General features: G+C 41.3%; 2 protein-coding genes across 4 annotated transcripts in view; one reads left to right on the forward strand and one right to left on the reverse strand.

The window, feature by feature from the left end:
• ngef.L (neuronal guanine nucleotide exchange factor L homeolog) overlaps positions 1–1,671 on the forward strand; it is an 83,946-nt gene extending 82,275 nt beyond the window's left edge. For both annotated transcript variants that reach the window (XM_018263890.2, XM_041563442.1), the window contains one exon: positions 997–1,671. In XM_018263890.2, the coding sequence (XP_018119379.1) occupies positions 997–1,181 (185 nt within the window). In that variant the 3' untranslated portion in view covers positions 1,182–1,671. The remainder of the gene's footprint in view (positions 1–996) is intronic.
• Positions 1,670–20,835, reverse strand: snorc.L (secondary ossification center associated regulator of chondrocyte maturation L homeolog). 2 transcript variants are annotated; one of them, XM_018263891.2, is made up of 3 exons: positions 20,527–20,835; positions 4,617–4,790; positions 1,670–2,140 (listed from the first exon to the last, which is right to left on the reverse strand). In XM_018263891.2, the coding sequence occupies exons 1-3, from the start codon at positions 20,597–20,599 to the stop codon at positions 2,031–2,033; spliced, it is 357 nt and encodes a 118-aa protein (XP_018119380.2). In that variant the 5' UTR covers positions 20,600–20,835; the 3' UTR covers positions 1,670–2,030. The 2 variants fall into 2 exon arrangements, with proteins under 2 accessions (XP_018119380.2, XP_018119381.2); XM_018263892.2 differs by having other exon boundaries at positions 4,617–4,787; positions 20,527–20,833.
• Between the last annotated feature and the right edge of the window lie 820 nt (positions 20,836–21,655).

Raw genomic sequence — 21,655 nt, forward strand, 5'->3', positions numbered from 1 at the left:
GGAAGCAAAACCAGTCTATTGGGTTTATTTAATATTTCTATTTTTTTCTTTAGCAGACTGACACTATGGTCAGCAGACTAAACCCATGCAACAAATGGTGTTAAAGGAGAACTAAACCCTAAAATTGGATGTAGCTATAAATGCCTTTTTTATTATATATTGAACTTATTGCACCAGCCTAAAGTTTCAGCTTGTCAATAGCAGCAATGATCCAGGACTTCAAACTTGTCACAGGGGGTCACCATCTTGGAAAGTGTCTGTGACACTCACATGCTCAGTGGGCTCTGAGCAGCTGTTGAGAAGCTAAGCTTAGGGGTCGTCACTAATTATCAAGCAGAAAATGAGGCTGGTCTGTAATATAAGCTGATGCTACAGGGCTAATTATTAAATTCTGATGCTAATTGCACTGGTTTCTGTGCTGCCATGTAGTAATTATCTGTATTAATTACTAATCAGCCTTATATTGTGACATTTCTATTCTATGTGTTCTGTATATTGTGAGTGGGTCCCTACAGTGTTGGACTGGCCCACTGGGATACCAGGAAAACTCCCAGTGGTCTCAGGTGTCAGTGGGTCCTCCTGCTTCTAAACATTTGGCCTATTTCATGGCCATTCCTTATTTCCTTAACGAAGAGGCTAAATGGATGAAATAATAGCGTATAGTATGTAAAGAAGTAAAGAAAAGAAACTAGGAGAATAGAGGTTGAGTGAGGAGAGGAAGAAAATAATACTGAAAGTGGGCCCCTGGTCTAAAGTTTTTTGGTGGGCTCTTGGTCAGTAAGTGACAGCAGCACAGAACATGTGCAGTGAATCAGTAGAAAAGAAGATGGGGAGCTACTGGGGCATCTTTGGAGACACAGATCTTTACTGCTAAAGGGCTGTGGTTGCCTTGGGCTGGTACAGAAGCCAAAAACATATTGTACAACATTTCTGGTCTACTTCTTTGGTTAAGCTTTACTATCTTTAAAGGGATGCATTTTCTTCCATAATATTCAGGTTGGGTTTTCGGGGAGCGTTTGCATGACCAGGAGAAAGGCTGGTTCCCCCGCACAGTGGTCGAAGAAATAATGAACCCCAATATCCGGACACAGAACCTCAAGGAATGCTTTCGGGTGCACAAACCTGAGGAGGGAAGCCAGAACAAAGACCGACGGAAGATGGGAAGCAGAACGCGGCAGTGACCCCCCTCAGCTAAGGACAAGCCCCCAGGGGCAGCATGCACAGAACAGAGGAGCCGCGTGTCTGCAACGCAAATATCCTATAGAAATCTATGTACATTATATACATCCAGCATTGTGTTACTGATGTACAGGAAACAAGGACGCCCTCTGCAGCTCACTGTGTGAATGACAGTGTATTAGCAGAATGTACTGTGAATGGAAGACACATGGAGATATATAGATATATACATAGATATATGGAACACAGGCAAATGTACAGGGTGTGTAGTGTTTAATGCCATCAGCTGTGAAAAAAAACAAGATTTGATTGGTGGAGAAGATTTACAGTATTTGTCTGTGAACATTGAAGTAAGCAAACATTTTGCAGGTGGGGTCACTTGTTTGTTTGGAGTCAGGTCTGTCTCATTATGGACAGCGGCCATGCACTGGGGCGGAGCCAACCTATCTGCCCACACCCACTAGGGCGACTGAATAAAAGAATTACGTCTTAGGAACAGAATCTTTATTTATGGGAATGACGCGAATCCAAATAAATGTTGACAGAGTGTAAAGATGTTTTATCTTTCTAAGCAAAGTTTGATATGAATCTTTATGTTCAGATATGTTGCTAATTAAATAATGCACGTGAATAACATGTCACTATCAGGCGTCGCTCTTATGCACTGATGTCTTCTGGGTCCTGAGGATGGACGTGAATTCCCCCCCCCAGAAACAATGCTTCATGTATAGAGCCAGGGTAATAAAACAGGGCTCCATCTGCAGTATCTGCTCACTTTGTCGTCTTGCCTTTGCACCTGGGCCACTAATGATCCCTCACTGTTTGTAGAGATATATATACATTGATTGGTTTTAAGGAGCAGAGAACTTTCTGAGAGTGATGACGATGAGAGCGATGAGGACAGAGGTGCCCAGTAGTGCGGCCAGGACTATTGCAGCAACGGCCCCAGGACCCAGAGAACCTGCAAAGTAAATGAAGAAGATGATGAGAACATTATAGGAAATACAGAGGGCAGTTTGCCATTACATTTGCAGTAGGCCTGGCCATAGCAGACACTTTGGACTTGAGTTGCAGACACTATGCTACTGAAGCTGTAGGTAGAAATTCAAAGAAAACGGGCAATTGCCACTAGTCTCCAGGTTCTGTTAACTGTCAGCAGACAGGATCTGGTACATAGTGGTGATTCCTGTTCACTTTGAATGTTTTTAGCATTTTGTCTTAATGTAATACTAGAAAATCACAGTGTGCCATTGCCCTAAAGTGGTAACATAGAACTTTGTTCAACAAAAGTCCGGTATACAGCACTTCCCACCAAAAAACATGTCCAGCCTAGCAACTTAGGTTAAAGGAAGACAAAGGCCTATTAAGTTTATTTATTCCAACTCCTCTTCATGATGATCTAGGGCAAGGATCCCCAACCCTTTTTTGCCATGAGCCACATTCAAAAGTAAAAGAAAAGTTGGAGAGTAATGCAGGGATGAAAAAAGATCCCAGGGGTGCCAAATAAGGGCTGTGATTGGCTATTTGGTAGCCCCTATATGGACTGGCAGCCTACAGGAGGCTCTGTTTAGCAGTACATTTTTATGCAGCTAAAACTTAACTCCAAGCCTGGAATTTAAAAATAAGTACCTGCTTGGAGCAACAAGCAGCTGGTTGGGGATCACTAATCTAGGGGGCGGTTCCCTTACCGTGGGCTTGAACACCAGCCCGTTAGTATAAGAACTGGGGAATATAGCCAAGTGCTTTCCTAGATACACCTTAAAGCCCAGTTTGAAGGACGTTAGGGTGTGATTTGGGGCGAATATGTATTTTCTGTCTTAGATATTCTTGGAATTAAAACGGAATTAAGACTGAATGACTTATAGACTATATCTGTACTCAAATCATGAGCTAAGTGGCTTAACCTGAATTAAATTTGTGTAAAGTTAACGTGGCCATAGATGTAACAATTACGATCTTTCTTGGGACCATTGGTCACAGGAAAGATCGTTCTTTCAACACAAGCGCGTAGAGCTGAATCGTCAGATTTACAGGTAGAAAATTTGAAAATAGAATTCTACCTGTATTTGACCATTCAGCACTTCAAAGTCACCTGATCAAAAATTTCCAGCCAGCCCGATCAACGAGTGAACTAATATCCAAATCTTCTAACCATATCGGTCGGCTCGTCTCCCACCATACACACACCGAATATTGTATGACATTTAGTTTTGTACAATATTATCAGTGCTTCTATGGCCACCTTAAGGCTTCAGGCATTTTGTCTGCTGTGGTCCTCAGATGGAGATCTGTGCCATCTCCGCTAGTCAGTGATCCGAATAAAATAACAATAACAAATGAATGTACAAAGAGCAGTGACAGGAAGAAGGGAGACATTGGTGCCAAAATGCTTTCTTGTTCCTTGCTCAGTGTTCCTCAGATAGGGGTACTCTATTATCAGCAGGATTTGGAGCTGCTGAAGGAGGAATTGGGTACTGGTAGAGAAATGGCAGAGGCCTAAGGCAAAGAAAGCAACATCCAGTTCAACCTCATGGAGGCAAAACATTGCTTCCTGATGCCAGGAATGGATGGTGCAGAGCAGAAACACGCTATTTTTAATGCAAATTTTGCTGAAGTATATGCACAATGCGTTTCAGATCCTATTTTAGCACGTTAGTCAAGCAAAATGAATTTTAATCACACTATATAAATGATTTGAATCTTGTTTCCTTCAGTCTGGGAATTCATAATTATAACAAGCAGGCAGGAGCCATTTTGGGGACACTGTTATTAAGACAAGTCTTGTGTCATCTCAGAATCTTGTTTGTGCACCAGAATGGGGGACCTGATGTCCATCCCCATGCACTTTCTACACAATTAAATGGTTAAGGGAATGTGGGGAGAACAGCGATATCTAGGAAGTGCTGAAAATAATTGCCTGCCCCGCCTCTATGCCTACGGCATAGAGAAGGGGCAGGCAATATTTGATTGACAGCTGAGATTTTTAAATGAGTTTACAACAGCTATGAATGGTTTAATAAAAAAAATAATTTGGGTCTCATGTTTAATTTGAAATGGACTTTTATTATACACCTTTTTATGTCTGGGTGACAGGTCCCCTTTGACAAATAGTAAGGGCCAAGTAATATATACTGACTCTAGGCAATAGGGGCCCCTAAACTTTTGATAGCTTTGAAACACTAAGCACGTAACACTCTTTTTTGTATGGGTAGCTAGTTGATACCACAGTGAGCTGAAGAAAGGTTTCTGAATTTCACACACACTTGCTCCCAGAGCAAGTCTTCAAATTTCTGGTTAGGGTGAACTGTAATTCATTCAAGATTTATTCTCACTCTCCCCTACAGCTCAAGGGGATTGAATGCCCTCTATTAATCTAGCACTGCCCAATGTTATCATATATGTCAAATAGGAGCAACCTCTGTAAGTATGGCACCTACCATCATCATTTCCCAGAGGGTCTTCATGCGTGGGATCTGGCTCAGAAGCATCAGGAGGAATGCCAGTTACATCGGAAAGGCGGACTGAAGGTGTCGTTTCTATAGGTTCTACACCTGACGGTAGCTCCGGAGGCTCAAACCAGTGAGTGGGGGCTGCAGCTTGAGGATACCCTGCTGAACACAAACCCAATACATCAGGGATTAATCTTCCAAAGCAGTAGTGTTGATGCACATAAACATGGATGCCTTATCTTGCATCTTAGGCAAGCTGTTTGACTTGACCAAAGCAAAGTCGCTACTTTATTTATTAACTAAATGCTATAGTATTAAGTATTAACATTAACAAGTTTGGTAAAATCTAGTACTCCAAATCCACCAATCAGATAACTGCATTTATTCTTTTAATGAATAGAGTAAAATCTTACTGCTGATTAACTGCTATTGGTTACTCAACTGAAGCCAACTTGACTCATATTAGTACATAATCCCCATCATGTGCTGGAAGTGAACCAATGAATGAAGACTAGTGGTAGTGAGACCATAGGATGTCCCTGAAATAAAGAGCTTACACTCAGAGATATCCCCATGTGCCATGCTCATCATTCCCCACAATTTTCGAAAGGCATAACAAGACAAAAATATGGGGGTTACATACATAAAATGAATATTAAATATAATATTCTATTTCCCTATTTTCTTTTCTTTTGTGTTTCTTCAAGACGGTCTGATACCATTCATAATGAATATATCTCGGGATGAAGGGCCAATTCTCACAGCGGGTAACAGAGAAGCTGTTTAGAATACATTGATTAGAGTAAAATTTCTATTCATTATCATATCATTGTGCCCCGGCCAGTTGTAGCTCTTTCTATACATACAGGACGACAGCATTTTGTATCCATAATGTGACTTTTTCTGCCAAGAATGTATTTGCAGAATAGCATTTTCATTATTGGTGCTCCTATAATGGTGGTGGCACACGCTGCTACTTGGGGAGATTAGTAGCCCAGCGACAACTCAACTCTTTTTTGGGTGACTAATCTCTCCTAAATGCCTTCCCGCCAGCTAGAATGTAAATCGCCAGTGGGATGGCACTCGGAACTCGTTTCTGAAGTTGCCTCACAAGGAAACTTTGGGCGACTTCAGAAAGTCAAAGTGATTCGAGTGCCATCCTGCCGGCAATTTTCTAGCTGGCGGGAAGGCATTCAGGAGAGATTAGTCATCCAAAGAAGAGGCTTTTTGTCGATGGACGTGGACGACTAATCTCCCCGAATAGCAACGTGTGCCACCCTAAAGAGGAACTTGTCGTGGTGCTTCTTTATTTTTAAATTGGGTTTTAATATTTTTCTTGTACTTTTGGAGATAAATGTTTTTTTAGTGTTTATCTTCAACCATGGATTTCTGCTGCAAACAACCCAGGCCTGATCCCCACCAGGAATGGTGGGTGCTCCCCTCGTTGTGGCCACCAAAGGTAAAAAGTTGTGCATGAGGGCGGTGGGGCAAGTAGGGCTGTGACTGGGACAGGGGTGGCCTGTGACTGGTGAGAGGAAAGCCACAACTGGGATGGGGGACCCCTGAGTTGGCAGTAGGGTTGCCACCTGGCCGGCATTTTACCGGCCTGGACGGTAAAAGTGATGTCTGATCCCAATGTTATTAATAGGGAAAAAAGATAAATATATAGGAAGGCCAGTATTTTTTTTCCAGAAAAGGTGGCAACCCTAGTTCGCAGACCTGGTGGGCCCTGGACACCCCAGTGTAATACTGGCTGCAAACAATGGAAACAACTGCTGGCAGCCAGTAAATTTATTGTGCGGGAACCAGGGAATTTGGCTCATGGGACACAGGTGTTTTCTCTTCTAGTTTATAGCAAAACTAGCAGTCATCTCAACGATTATCGCTTCTTTGTGCAGTTGTGCACATTCTTCAATGGCCACTTTCCACTGCCATCACAAATAGGAACGTTAGAACAGCGCCACAGAGTAGAACTTCTTATTTAAAAAGTCTTTATTAGTGCTTTAGGGCATCACATTCCTCTAGTTTATATACACTGATCCGCTCCCATCTGCCCCTTGTGTGTGTGGCCAATGACAGTTGCCTATATTTTGTGCTGCCCAATCCCAGGACTTCAGAATGGGGACATTTGGGAGTCAGGATGGGAAGCTTTGCTAATTATTGGGTTATAGAAGAGATGATCGATATCCAGCAAAGCTACAAGGGCAGTTGAAGGGTTAGTGCAGCTCTACCAGTAGCATGAGGTGCCCTTCCCATAATAACCCTGTGGCATTTCTGCACTTCCGAGAGAAATAGAGGGGCCAGTGAAGCGTCAGTGAGAAAGAGAAAAAAGCATTGCGGGCAGAATGCAGTCGGTTAAGGGGAGAGGCAGAGAAGAATGAAATATGATTCACTCAAAGTCACAGATAAAATTGCTATTGTTATGTAAAACGCTATTTTATTCAACGCCTCCAGATCTCAGCAGGGTGGATGGCTTATGACAGCTGATCGTTTGCTTTAGAAGATAATTGCAGAGAAAATCTATATTCTCTTTCTATGTATAGTTTGCACTGCGCAAAGCATAAAGTTATTGTATATTGAATTGATTGTCCGTTTGCTTGTTGGAAAGGAGCACTTACCTAAGCGCAGGCTCAACGGGCAGGTGGTACAAGAGTTGTACTGAGGAGCTGACAATGAACCCCTTGTAATTAGGGGGATAATGACCAAGGTACAACAAACAAGGATGTTTAAATGGAGATATATTCTCTTTTTCAACATTGGCTCAATGAATAGGGCTTGTGCTGAACATAAGTTTTGCTCAGTGTAGGACTGGGCTGGAGGGACACCAGGAAAAAAAACTCCAGTGGGCTCCACTGACAAACGCCTGCTCCCCCGCCCTGACTCTCCCCTCTCCCCAGACCATAGGCAGAAAGTTAAGGAGGAGTGAAGTAAAAGGTATAGGGTATTTGGGAGGGGTGAGGAGGGCCCTTGAAGTCATAGCCCCAATGGGCTCTGGATGCCTCAGTACGACCCTGGTTTTCTTGATTGTTTTAATTAGGAAACATCTATGGTTTATGTCATTTTTTGCACTAAACATGGCAACATTTGAAAATGAAACTAAAATCACATTGTACTTCCTGATCCCAAAGAGCAAAGTCAAACAAACCAGCAGCCCACTGAGAAGCCTCTGTATAATGAGATGCCCTTTATATACAGAGATAACAGGCTGTGAAGGGAGGGGTTCAATTATACAGAGGCTCTTTGGATTCTAGTAGAATGTGACTTTAGTTTCATTTTCATATTTTGCCCTGTTTAAAGAAAGAAATAACAAAAACCATAGATATTATTAAAATAATGGATGTTCAGTATACAGTAGGTTCTACTCATTAAACCAATGTTGGAAAAGGGGGTATACTATCCCTTTAAGTGGAGGGGGTGGGATTGGGGCGAAGATATGACACAGGCTTTAGTTCTCCTTTACAACCACAGACAAAATGTATTTTAAGCAGAAACCCCTATAACTATCAAGCTGGGCTTCCTGGAGTATATAGGAGAGCAAATAGACTCCAAAGTTCCCCGTAAGAAGCCTTCAAGCTGAGTCCAACATAACAGGGATATTAAGAGCAGGGGAGCCCCCCAGTGTTTTATTGTCATCTTTAACATTTTGAGGATGTGTCTCTTTGCCAGATAGACCCTACCACTGCTGTGTTTAAATGCAAAATCAAATTGAATAAAGCATTTGTATTGGTGAATAAACAACACCTAATGTAACTAAATACAGCACCATATTATCCATATTAATCACATACAATTCCTTAGGGCCAAGTCGAACAGGCGTTTTCTGTACTGGCATATCTGTAACATCAGTGAGAACTGGCACAGACGGAGTGGACTTTGGAGTAAAATGCACTTCCGTTCTGCACCAAAATTTGCCTCCAACAGGCGGATGTTGTGCCTCTCAGTGTTTAAGGGGTGAAACAAAAGTTATTTTGGGCTCATTATTATGTTTGGCCACTAGATGGCATGGTAGATTTAGTATAGGCAGTTGTAAGTTGTAATTATAGTGTTCCACCACTAGAGAGAGGGGGGGGGAGTATACAAAAGGATACAAGAAACAAGGTAAAGTGTGTAATGGGAGGAACACCTACCTGTAATAAGAGAACTACAGTCAGCAATAAAAGTGAGCAAGGAAGCTGAGTGTTTAGCCAGTATAGGATAGTTGCATACCTCCCTATTGTTCCCTTTTGGCAGCTCAGCGCACAGTCCTGGATTGTTACTGAAATGTCCCATTTCCCTTTGATCTCCTGCACTGACGCCAGAAAAAGATACATAATTTCTGAAACTTAATTAAACAAGAGGCTTTTGCCAGAGAGCCCAGAATACTCAGTACCTGCACTTAGATACATTTGTTATAGTTTAAGATAAGCAAAGATACAATTGTAACTACTTAAGACAAGCAGGCCTCTTGGGAGAACTGAGACTTGCAGCTTAAAGGGCAATTCACTTTTATTAGCAAAACTGTAAGAACATAAAACATGGCCCTAAAACCCGCAGAAATGTGTTCAGACTTTCCATAACCTGCCAAATTTTGTAAACTGGACAAGGTATTTAGGGGGTGTGGTCATAAAATGGACATGGTCAAAAAATGTTACTTGCAACATAGCTTTTTGTCCCTCATTCCATTTTTCACATTTTGGGAGAGACTGTATGTATCTGTATTTTCTTTTGTGGGATAGAGCAGGCAAGTGAGCATGGCAGCTAAGAGTCCCACAGAGGAGAGAGTGGCAGTAACTTCCCAGCAGGTTAGCCGCCAGTTAGGGCTAAAGTGAGCAGAAGCACGGCCGTGCAGATCCTGGAGAGTATGAGGAGGGAGTAAGGAAGTACAGGTATGGGACATGCTATTCAGAAGGCTCGGGACCTGAGGTTTTCCAGATAATGGATCTGTCCGTAATTTGGATCTTCATACTTTAAGTCTACTAAAAAAATCATGTAAACAGTAAATAAGCCCAATAGGCTGGTTCTGCGTCCAATAAGAATTAATAATATCTTAGTTGGGATCAAGTAAGTACAAGCTGGACTATTTAGATAAAATGGAGTCCATGGGAGAAGAAACACAAAATTTTGCATTAATTCTGACCTGTGCACACAAGAATGCTTTGTGCTCTTAGCCAAGAAGGAATTAAAGGAAGATTGGTTGGCTGGTGGCAAGGATGGGAGAGGACACTTCAAAGGGTCGGGAGTAATAAACCAACATTTTGTAACTGAGAACTGAACTGTTCTGTGAATGCCTGACTTTGAAGAAGTGTGTAAGATTTTGTTAAAATGTAATGGCTGCTGTGAGTGTAAAATTTGGTCTCCAGAAAAAATAAAGTTACAGTTACTTTACAACTCCCTGCATCTTGTGCTGGAATTGAGTGTGGGTTCTGGCAATTGTATAACAGTCCTAACAATTAGGGGCAGATTTATCAAAATGTGAGATTGGAGCTCACCACAGAAATATTTGCTCACTTTCTCTTCATTCCTATGGGATTCTTAGAAATATATTTATGAAATGGTGAACTCTAACATTCTCCCAAATGATAAATATGATTCTAAAAATCCCACAGGAATGAAGTGAATGTTTCTGTGGTGAGCTCCAATCTCACATTTTAATAAATCTGCCCCTTAGAGTGACTCGTATCTATTCTCCTAGTAGAGCCAATAAGAGGATTTCTCGCTTGTACAAAGAGCCAGGGCCGCCATTAGAAATCACGGGGCACCGTACAACAACATTTTCGTGGCCCTCTGGGCGCACGCACCCACCCACCCTGGCACCCAAGCCCCGCCCACTCCGCATCACAGTTAAAAGACCACACAGACATCAGCGCTAAAAAAGTAACCCCCCCACACACAAGTTATAAAAAGCTATTGATGGTCAGGGCCCCCCTTATAAGTTTAAAAAAAACAAGTCCCCCAACATAATATTTTTTTAAAAAAACATTGGCGCCAGGGCCCCCCTTAAAAGTTAAAAAAAAATTGGGGCCCCAAAAAATATTTAAAAAAAAAAACATTGGTGGCAGGGGCCTATGAATATTAAAATAATACTTTTGTGGCCAGGGGATTACAAAAAAACAAAACAAAACCACAAATTGGTGCTCAGTAGAATTGCACTCAGTAGAATTGCTTCAGGACTTCAACTTCGCTTCCTCTCATGACTTCGGGTCTTTTCGCCGCTTCGAGACTTCGGCTTTGGCTGTTTTCATGACTTCAGATCTTTTCGCCGCTACGGGAGTTCGGCTGTTTGGCTTTTCGGCACTTCCGCATTTTCGGCTGTTCGGCTGGCCGCAAGATCTTCGGTGCTGGCAAGGGGGCCCAGATCTTTCTAAACTGCAGCACTGCTGGGCCCCCCTTCATGCCCGGGACACTTGTCCCCCCTGTCCCTCCCTGATGGCGGCCCTGCAAAGAGCTGACCAGTTTTGGGATCTGATTGCAGAATGCCGGATGAATTATTGGCTTCTTTTTGCTTTAGAATTGGTATCAGCCCCAGAAGCAAATGGTAAAATGTATGGGGAACAAGATGAAAAGGATTCCAAATAACCCATTTTACCTCTTTATTTCATTTTTTTTTAACCCGGACACCATTTTATCCGCTCAATTCATCATTGGATAGAACCTACAACCCCATATTAACAAATTCTTGCCGAAACCCTTAAACACAACTGGAGGGTGGAGCAATTGTGGTTCAGCAAGTTCATTTTCATGTTCAAAGTAACCCTTTGAGAAAGAAGATAAGCACCATATATGCTCAGTCATTACGTTTGTGGATGAGACTTTCCTTGAACTGGAACCAATGGACAATTAAACTCAATATGGAATGTTTTGCTGTGGAACAGCATTTTCTTTGCCAATGAGATTTGCACCAGAACTGGTTTTACCATCGCAATCTGCACAAAACCTACAGGCAGGTAGTATTTAGGCTACCACACTAGCTTCCCAAGAATCACTCAGGCACATTGGATTCCATCTTGCTATAAGAGCACAAGGCTAATGAGATGGTGCCAGAGTTTAAAGGGATTAAGTCATTTTTCTATTTACACAGCAAATACTTCACTCTACCATATACAATTAATTTCCTACTCCAACAAGTATATTTTTTTAGTTGTAATATTGGTGTGTAGGCAGTCATCTCAGGTCATTTTGCCTGGTCATGTGCTTTCAGAAAGAGCCAGGCTGTTGTTTCTCCTACTCAATGTAACTGAATGTGTCACAGTGGGACATGGATTTTCCTATTGAGTGCTGTTCTTATATCTACCAGGCAGCTGTTATCTTGTTTAGGGAGCTGCTATCTGGTTATCTTTACATTGTTCTGTTGTTAGGCTGCTGGGGGGGGGGGGGGAAGTACAGCTGCAGTACAGCAGTAAAAAGTGACTGAAGTTTATCAGAGCACAAGTCACATGACTGGGGCAACTGGGAAACTGAAAACATGTCTAGCCCCATGTCAGATTTCAAAATGAAATATAAAAAAATCTATTTGCTCTTTTGAGAAATGGATTTCAGCGCAGAATTTTTTTCCCATGACAGTATCCCTTCTTAAAAGAAAAATGTAAAACTGGTAGAAACAAACAAAGAGGAAAGAAGAAATCCCAGGAGTGACTCCTTGAACTAAATTGTGGTGAGACAAGGGACCATGTGTGTGTATGATCCCAATTGTAAAGCAATCATTCAGATTATCCATAAATACTGGGGTATTCTTCAGTCAGACCCAAAACTGGCAAACATACTAAGTCTACTCTAAAGAACTAATGGCACCAGGTTTTTGCACCTACTGCTGGTGCTGTATGTTAGCAGTGCGTGTGTGTGGGCAGAGGTGATATTTTAACAATGACCTGAGCTGAGAGCAGAGATGTCTGTGTCCCTAATAGGCACCAGTAGTAACATGCATGCAATGGAAAAATAGCACAAGGGGAGCACTGAGTGGGGTTTCAAGTTTGAGGCAGAGCTCACCAGTAGATGGCAGACATATTGGTGCTAGGCCTGGCCAGTAAAAATTATGGTTGATCCCAATGTTATTAAAAAAGAAAAGGGAAAAAGGATAAATATATAGCTCTGTAAAGTGGAAGAATTACCCCCCCCCCCTCCGACCGTGAATCTATGCCCCATTTAATGGAGCTCAAAATCTCATTTACCCTTGCAGCTGATGACTGGCTTTGCTTGCTACATCCATGCAGACCTGCCCCTATTTTGTATTTTTTTAGGATTTACCAGATTTTGCACTTTGTCTCCTGGTCCCGGGACACTCATGCATTCCCCCCAATTTCTCATGATTTTCTAGGATTTGCAGGCACAGATCCAAAGTGAGTCCTGATTATTTTTAAATCCCAAGTGCAGAAGCCTCCGAAGAGCACAAGAGTTTCACCTCTCCTCACTGAATCGCACCCACCGTTACCCAGGCTTCAAGTTGCCCCAGATTTATCTTCCATACTTTCTTTCATAATGCAGCACAGTCGCTAGGCTAATTAAGCCCTGGCAACCAGATAGCAGCTGCAATTCCAAGCCTGAAACAAAAATTAGTAATTCAAAAGCCACAAAAAAAGCAACCTGCAAATTATGTTACAATACCACTAAATCAGGGATCCCCAACGTTTGTTTTACCTGTGAGCCACATTCAAATGTAACGAGCTAAGAGAGCAACACAAGCATAAAAAAAGTCCCTGGGTATCCCAAAGAAGGACAGTGACTGGCTTTTTGCGAGCCCCTATGTGGACTGAGACTACAGGAGGCTCTGTTTGGCAGCCTATGAAAAAGTGCCTTCAAAGGCATGAAATGCATAAGGCTTCTTGATATGTTTTTTGCATCTATTTATGGAGTGTGCCAGCCTATTTTTACATATCTGTTTGGCAGTACACCTGATTTTTATTCAACTAAAACTTGTCTCCAATCCAGAAATTCAAAAATAAGCAGCTGCTTTGAGCTCACTGGGATCAACATCCAATGTGTTGGTGAGCAACATGTTGCTTGCAAGTCACTGGTCCAGGATCACTGCTCAACATCCTGCTAAAAAAATTTTTTTTTAAGGTGAACCATGTGCGGTTTTCAGGTTTTAGAAATGCTGTGTGGTCCATGTTTTTGCCCGCTCACTTCATAAAAAAAAAAAAAGCTTAAATATTGTCATATGTGTCTGCTATAGTTCTGCCATCATCTAGAGCAGGGGTCCCCAACCTTTTTAACTTTTGAGCCACATTCAAATGTAAATACAAGTTGGAGAGTAACACAAGCATGAAAAAAAAGTACATGGGGGTGCCAAATAAGGGCTGTGATTGGCTATTTGGTAGCCCCTATGTGGTCTCTCAGCCTACAGGAGGCTTTGTTTGGCAGTACACCTGGTTTTTAAGCAACTTCCTTCCAAGCCAAAAATTCAAAAATAATTTGCTTTGAGGGGGTTGGTGAGTAACATGTTGCTCAGGAGCCACTGGTTGGGGTTCACTGATCTAGAGCAACAGATACAGAATATGAACAAAGGGAAACAGACCCCCCCCCCACCCCATCTCATTGTGGAGTTGACCGTTGAAGCCTCAACAATTACTAATACAGGTATATATTGGACAGGGAGAGGGAGGGAAGGGGGTGCCAACAATGTGTTAGGGCTAAACTACATGGGAGACTTTGCAGGACACATTTTTTTCTGATCTTGCCATCAAACAGCATGACATTTTGCTGGATTCTACAAAATCTGATCCCCCATTGCTATAATGTAACGTCAGATCAGATAGTCGGGTGGTGTAGCTTGTTCCATGCATCTACATCAGACATTCAATGTATTTCAATGAAGGATAATAAGTCGGTCAGACACCATCAGATTTGATCTCGTCAGATGAAGACGCAGCGTGCGGCGTTCCCTTCCTACAGACAACGGGTGTCGTATGGAAAATCTTCCATGTAGTTTACAATCAGCCCCATTACATTTTGACCCATGAGACTACATCTATCTGATATTATCCTACAAAATCTCCTGTGGAGTTTAGCCCTTATACTCCCAAGTCAATCCAATTGCTACTACATTTTGCCCCTGCCTGATGCTCATTTCAGATGGGGGGGGGGGGGGAAAAGTGGAACATTCTCATTGAGCTCTGTCTCTAGATGGTGAAGGGGAGAGCACCTTTAATGAAACTTATACGGTTATACAAGAACCTGTTCTAAGCAACTTAACTGATCTTTATTTTATATGGTTTTGAAATATTAGGGCTCCTATTCTGTCTTTTTCCTGCTTGCAACCGAAAGTTTTCAGGTATAGTGAAATATCAATTATACTGTTTTTATTATTGCTAATGTGAATTCAAAACTGCTTCCTGTTTTTCTCGAATGATCAACACAAGCTCATCAGCTGCCAATGCCATAGATAAGACTATGTGTAGCCATGGATGGAAGAATAAAGGTCTGGGTCCATTTTTGATAGTTTGAGCCAGGGGTCTTGTTTCCAGGTTCCTAGTTTGAAGCAACAGTCTAAGAAAGATTCTTTGCTCTTCCAGCAGGATAATACCTCTGTCCAAAAAGTGAGGCCTATACTTTATTGCTTTTTTAAGATGATAATAGAAGAACTCAACCCAACTGGAAAACCTCTGGGATGAATTAAAATTCAATTTCAATCAAATTACTCAAATGATTTCCTTTTACTTTGTAATAAGAAGAGCTAGAATTAATTCTTATTGGAGGCAAAACAATCCTATTGGGTTTTTAGTGCTCTCTTAAAGGAACCGTTCAGTGTAAAAAATAAAATGGGGTAAATAGGCTGTGCAAAATAAAAAATGTTTCTAATATATTTAGCCAAAAATGTAATGTATAAAGGCTGGAGTGACTGGATGTCCAACATAACAGAACACTACTTCCTGCTTTGCAGCTCTCTAACTCTGAGTTAGTCAGCGACTTTAAGGGGAGGTCACATGGGACATAACTGTTCAAAACTGTTTACAATTGATCCTCAGCATTCAGCTCAGATTCAAAAGCAACAGTTATGACCCATGTGGCTCTCCCTCAAGTCACTGATTGGTTACTGCCTGGTAACCAATCAGAAACCAAGAGAGCTGAAAAGCAGGAAGTAGTGTTCTGGCTATTATGTTACACATCCAGTAACTCCAGCCTTTATACATTACATTTTTGGCTAACTATATTGAAAACATGTTTAATTTTGCACAGCCTATTTACGGAGTTTTTATTTTTATACTGAACAATTCCTTTAAAGTATTTAAATCCAAATTACTGAAAGACTTCTTATCTGGAATCCCTTATCCAGCCCCATACCTGTATGCTAAAGGATTATTCACCTTTAAAGTTAACTTTTAGTATGTTGCAGAATGTCCAATTCCAAGCAACTTTGCAATTGGTCTTCAATTTTTCTTTTTATGGGGGGGGGAGGAGTTAGAATTATATGACTTCAACAGTGACATATTTTCAAAGAGGGGGGAGAGATGCAAACTATCCACAATTCTGTGATATTGGGACCCTGGGCTTCACACTTTTATGATAATTATGTATTTATTTTAATATACTGTGCACCTAAAACCTTGCACAGGGGCTCTCCATACTCCTAAGCCACTGGCTTGAATGGGACCTGTTATCCAGAATGCTCGGAAGCAGGTGTTTTTTTTCTTTTTCCCCAGATAAGGGACCTAGTAGGATAGTTTTGCCAACAATATGGATTCATGCAACTTAGTTACCATCAATCGCAAGCTACTGTTTTATTTCTACAGGTATGCGATCCATTACTCGGAAACCCGTTATCAAGCAAGTTGAGAATTACAAAAAGGCCATCTCCAATAGACTCCCTTCCAATCAAATAATCCACATTTTTTAAAATGATTTTCTCTGTAATAATAAAACAGTAGCTTGTACTTGATCCCAACTAAGATATAATTAATCCTTATTGGAAGCAAAACCAGCCTATTGGGTTTATTTAAGGTTTACAGTATAGGCCAAGTCTAAACTTAGTAGACCTAAGGCATGTAGATCCATGTCCCAAGCATTCTGGATAAAAGGTCCCATACCTGTACACAGAAAAAGGAAGACATTTGTAAAAATTAAAACCATTGATTAAGATGGAGTGCAGAGGACACTACCCCCTAGATCCTTCCATGCTAGCACATGCATTTGCACTGCTCTCACCAGTGGTGGCGCTATAGAACTGCACAATGACAGTAGACAACACAGATGAAAGCTTTCATGAGAACACAAAGCATCCAGCTCCTCCTGAGAGAGGGCACATCCGTGCTTGTGAAAACGTCCCTTTCTTTTCACATAGCTGCTGTGAATGGAGAACACAAATATAGGCATTCCACATATCGCTGGGAGATCTGACACTGTCCTGTCATTGCTGCCTGGCTCCAGAATGGCATTGCTAGGGATGTTTTTCCATTTGCTTCTGCCCCCCCCCCACTTCATTTCAGAAAACAGAATTCTTTATCAGTAACATACAATCGTATAACCCTACCCTGCATCATCCAGGGACATGAAACCTCCTATTGCCCTTCTGAAACTACAATTTCCAGCATTCCTCAGCCAGAAGTAGGGTGTATAAACTCAGCAACTGACTTCTAAGTGATGTCACTAGTACTAAACAGTGGGATTTGTAGTTTGGCTAAAGTCCCTACATCCGACTCCTGCACAATGGAAAAAAATGACAGCTACTTGTATGGGATCAGTTATCCATAAAGCTCGGGACCTGGGGTTTTCCATTAATGGAATTTGGATCTTCGTCCCTCAATGGAACAGTAACCTCAAAAAATTAAAGGGCACACAGGCAGATTCGGGGAGATTAGTCGCCCGGTGACAAATCTCCTTTTCTTCGGGCGACTATGGAAAACGAATTGTGCCAAGTGCCATCCCGCCGGCGATTTACATTTTAGCCGACGGGAAGGCAGTTTGGGGGGATTAGTCGCCCCGATGAAGAGATTTGTCGCCGGCCGACTAATCTCCCTGAATCTGCCTGTGTGGCCTGACCCTTAAAATATAATGCAGTGTTTCCCTGCACTGATAAAACTGCTGCGTTTGCTTCAGAAACACTACTATAGTTTATATAAATAAGCTGCCGTGTAGCAAAAGGCTCAGGTTACAAAGCAGATAGCAGATCGGTTATCCATTATTTATCCTGTGCCATATAGCCTTTTTTCAATTACCACCATTGCTACACAGCAGCTTGTTTATATGAACTATAGTAGGGTTTCTGAAACACACACATCAGTTTTACCAGTGCAGAGCAACATTATATGACATTTTCATTACTTGAAAACACTAACTTTTTACTGTTCCTTTAAGTTTAATAGAAAATCATATAAACACTAAATAAACCCAATAGGCTGGTTTTGATTCCAATAAGGATTAATTATATCTTAGTTGGGATCAAGTACAAGGTACTGTTTTATTATTACAGAGAAAAAGGAAATCATTTTTAAAAACTGGAATTATTTGGATAAAATGCAGTCTATGGGAGACAGCCTTCCTGTAATTCAGAACTTTCTGGATAAGTCTGGATAACTTTCTGGATAAGTTTTCCGGGTAATAGATCCCATTTTAACATCTGGAAGAGGAGAACCAAAATTCAATGTTATTAGTGATATGAATCTCCAGTTCCCAGCAGGCCTTATTCTAAACAGAGCCATGTTTTTTCCTCTAGGATTTGCAACATAATTTTAAATATTGAAATACTCCTACATAAATGGGTGTATGAAACGGGTGCACAGCTATCTGGCGGCATGCTGTTTTCATTAAAGGGATTCTGTCATGGTTTTTATGATGTTTTTATTTTTAAATTACACTGCAAATAATTCCCTTTACAATATAAAATGTCATTCCTGAACTAGTAAGTGTATTATTTTTTGTTGTAATATTGGTGTGTAGGCAGCCATCTCGGGTCATTTTGCCTGGTCATGTGATTTCAGAAAGAGCCAGAACTTTAGGATGGAACTGCTTTCTGGCAGGCTGTTGTTTCTCCTACTCAATGTAACTGAATGGGTCTCAGTGGGACCTGCATTTTACTACTGAGTGCTGATCTTAGATCTACCAGGCAGCTGTTATCTTGTGTTAGGGAGCTGCTATCTGGTTACCTTCCCATTGTTCTTTTGTTTGGCTGCTGGGGGGGGGGGGGAAGGGGGTGATATCACTCCAACTTGCAGTACAGCAGTAAAGAGTGATTGAAGTTTATCAGAGCACAAGTCACATGACTGAGGGCAGCTGGGAAACTGACAATATGTCTAGCCCCATGTCAAATTTCAAAATTAAATATAAAAAAATCTGTTTGCTCTTTTGAGAAATGGATTTCAATGCAGAATTCTGCAGGAACAGCACTATTAACTAATGCAGTTTGGAAAAAAAAAACTTCTTTCTACGACAGTATCCCTTTAAGAAGAGAAAGGGTTAACAATGATGCTGCCTATGGAAGAGCCAAGGATCTAAAGCAGAAAAGGACAAGGCCACTGGGCAGGCGTCAGAGTAGGGGTAGTAGCCCCAGCGGGCGAATGGCCAGTGGCAGCATGAAAGGCGCCCTGTTACCCTGCACAAAGGAAACCTTGTCCACTCAAAGAGTCATGCGCACACCCTGCCCCGTATCCGGCCGCAAATGTTACATCAACGTATTTACAGAGGAGAAGAGGTAACAAATAGGTGCATGTCTGTGTTTGTGTCTGAAACCTGGGTGCAACGGCATCAACAACATTTAATAGGCAAATGCCAGCCTTGATTAATAGCTCTACCAATAATTAGTTCATTAAGCACTGATGCCAAAGGCTATAGTTCAAATTTGCATAAAAGATATTGATTAATATATCACACATGGAGGATTAGGGTGCTAGACTGTACAAACATCAGGAGACAACGGGACGTCAGAGAATGTTCTTGGCACTGCTATATACCCTAATTTATTCCCCCATAGACTCCCATGTTATATACCCTAATTTATTCCCCATAGACTCCCATGTTATAGACCCTAATTTATTCCCCATAGACTCCCATGTTATAAGACTGGAAACCCAGTCACTGTTTGAATTGCTGCGGATCTTGGGAGTTGTAGTTCACTTTATCAAAGACCAATATCCAGAATCTCTCCTCTGTTTGTGCCTAGAATCATTCTTATTAGTGCATGACAAAAAATATTAAGGGACAGATTTATTAAGGGTCGAATTGAAAATTTGAATTCTCGATTTTTTATGATCAAAACTCAAATTCAAATTGTTAATTATCCAAACTTGATTTGAGTTTTAATTAAAATTTTGAGATTCATCATACTCTGGCTGTTTAAGAACTCAAATTCAACTATTCGCCACATAAAACCTGCCAAGTTTATGTATAAGTCAATGGGAGAGCCCCAAGGAACAATTTGGACATGTTCGTAGCCTTCCTGAAACTCGAATCGTAATTAGTCGAATTCGATTAGAATTCGGTTTAAGTTTTCCAGTCGGTAAAATTCGCGCAAGTTTTAGATATTTGATTTTTTTTTTTATAAAATAACCCCCCAATCGAATTTCGAGTATATTCAAATTTAAAGGAGTTTAAAAAAAACACAAATTTGAAATTCGACCTTTGATAAATGTGCCTCTAAATGTCATGAGTACATTAGCTTTTGCAATACACAAACGAGTCATGTAAAAGACAATGACATCATAAACCATACAGGCAGCATAATTTGCTTTTCAATTGCAGGCCAATGGCATGTTGTAATAAAGGTAGGCTGCCATATTCTAATCACAGTGAACTGGTCATACAGCCCAGTAAGTGTGACTGCCACTTACACTAATCCTTGAAGTCAGAAATCCATCCCTAGACAAAGGCCAGCGACACACACATGCTTAGGCCTCAACTCCCTGCAACTTAATTTTACTGCTTGCAATTAATCAGCGGCTTGGGCTAAACTCGCTGCCGATTCCCAAATACTTGTACGTTTCATCCCTGACGTTACCTGTGAGCATTGCAGGAAGCAGGATTCCGGCAAGGAGCAGCAGCAGAAGCGATGGAGTCCCGGAGCAAGGCATTTCTGACACTGATGAGAAGATGCAGAGGGAAGGAGAGGTGAAAGCTAAAGGGGACCTCGCTGCTCCTGGGTTAACAAAGGTGTCTCTGTCCGGCGAGGATGGAAATGTTTAGCTGAGGATCAAGTCAGAAAAGCACACACACAGCCCAGACACCTCACACTTCTTTCATAGCCCTCCCACCTCTATGTCACGTCAAGAACTTGAACCACCCATCCAAATTCCTTCATAAAAAAAAAAAAAAAGGATTTACCTTCTCACGTAGCCTGAACTGGATCTTAAATGGCTCGGTCCTATAAACATACTTATCACTGTTCTGTCCTATGGCACTCTGAAGGAGCCGTCGCTTTAGTCCATTCATTTTTCTCTGCGCAGACACCCCAATTCTGTATATGCACGTGAAATGGAATGAGGGCACTAACCTCATATAATATTAACAGTTCAAATTCTCCATGTATTGAGTCAAACTACTGTGCACTGTCAGTTCTATCAATTCATCACAACTAAATAGTATTACTTGGTTCTCATAAAAACACTCACTCAGCCAAACATCATTCGGGGGTGCACTGAAGTCATTGCAAAAAGATTTATGGTCATGCTACTAAGTGTTCCACCCAATGGAATCCTACAAAAAAGTGTGATTTTGGTTTCATTGTATCCCTAAACAAATTACTTTGAACTGGGGCAAAGAACAGCTTTGTCCTTTAATGACCGATACAACATAAGGTTAAAGTGGTTGTTTGCCTTTAAATTAACTTTTAGTATGATGTAGAGAGTGATATTCTGAAACAATTTTATTTTGTGTTTGAGTTATTTAGCTTTTTATTCAGTAGTTTGTAATTTCAGCAATATGGTTGCTAGGGTTCAAATTACCCTAGCAACCATACATTGATTTGAATAAGAGAATGGAATATGAATAGGAGAGGCTTAAATAGAAAGATGAGTAATAAAAAAAAAGGAGATTTTGTATACTCACCGTTAAATCTCTTTCTCTCCAGTCGCTTGGGGGACACAGGAACAATGGGTATAGCTTGCACCACTAGGAGGCAGGATACAACA

Source organism: Xenopus laevis, chromosome 5L (assembly GCF_017654675.1).
Source record: "Xenopus laevis strain J_2021 chromosome 5L, Xenopus_laevis_v10.1, whole genome shotgun sequence".
NCBI lineage: Eukaryota > Metazoa > Chordata > Amphibia > Anura > Pipidae > Xenopus > Xenopus laevis.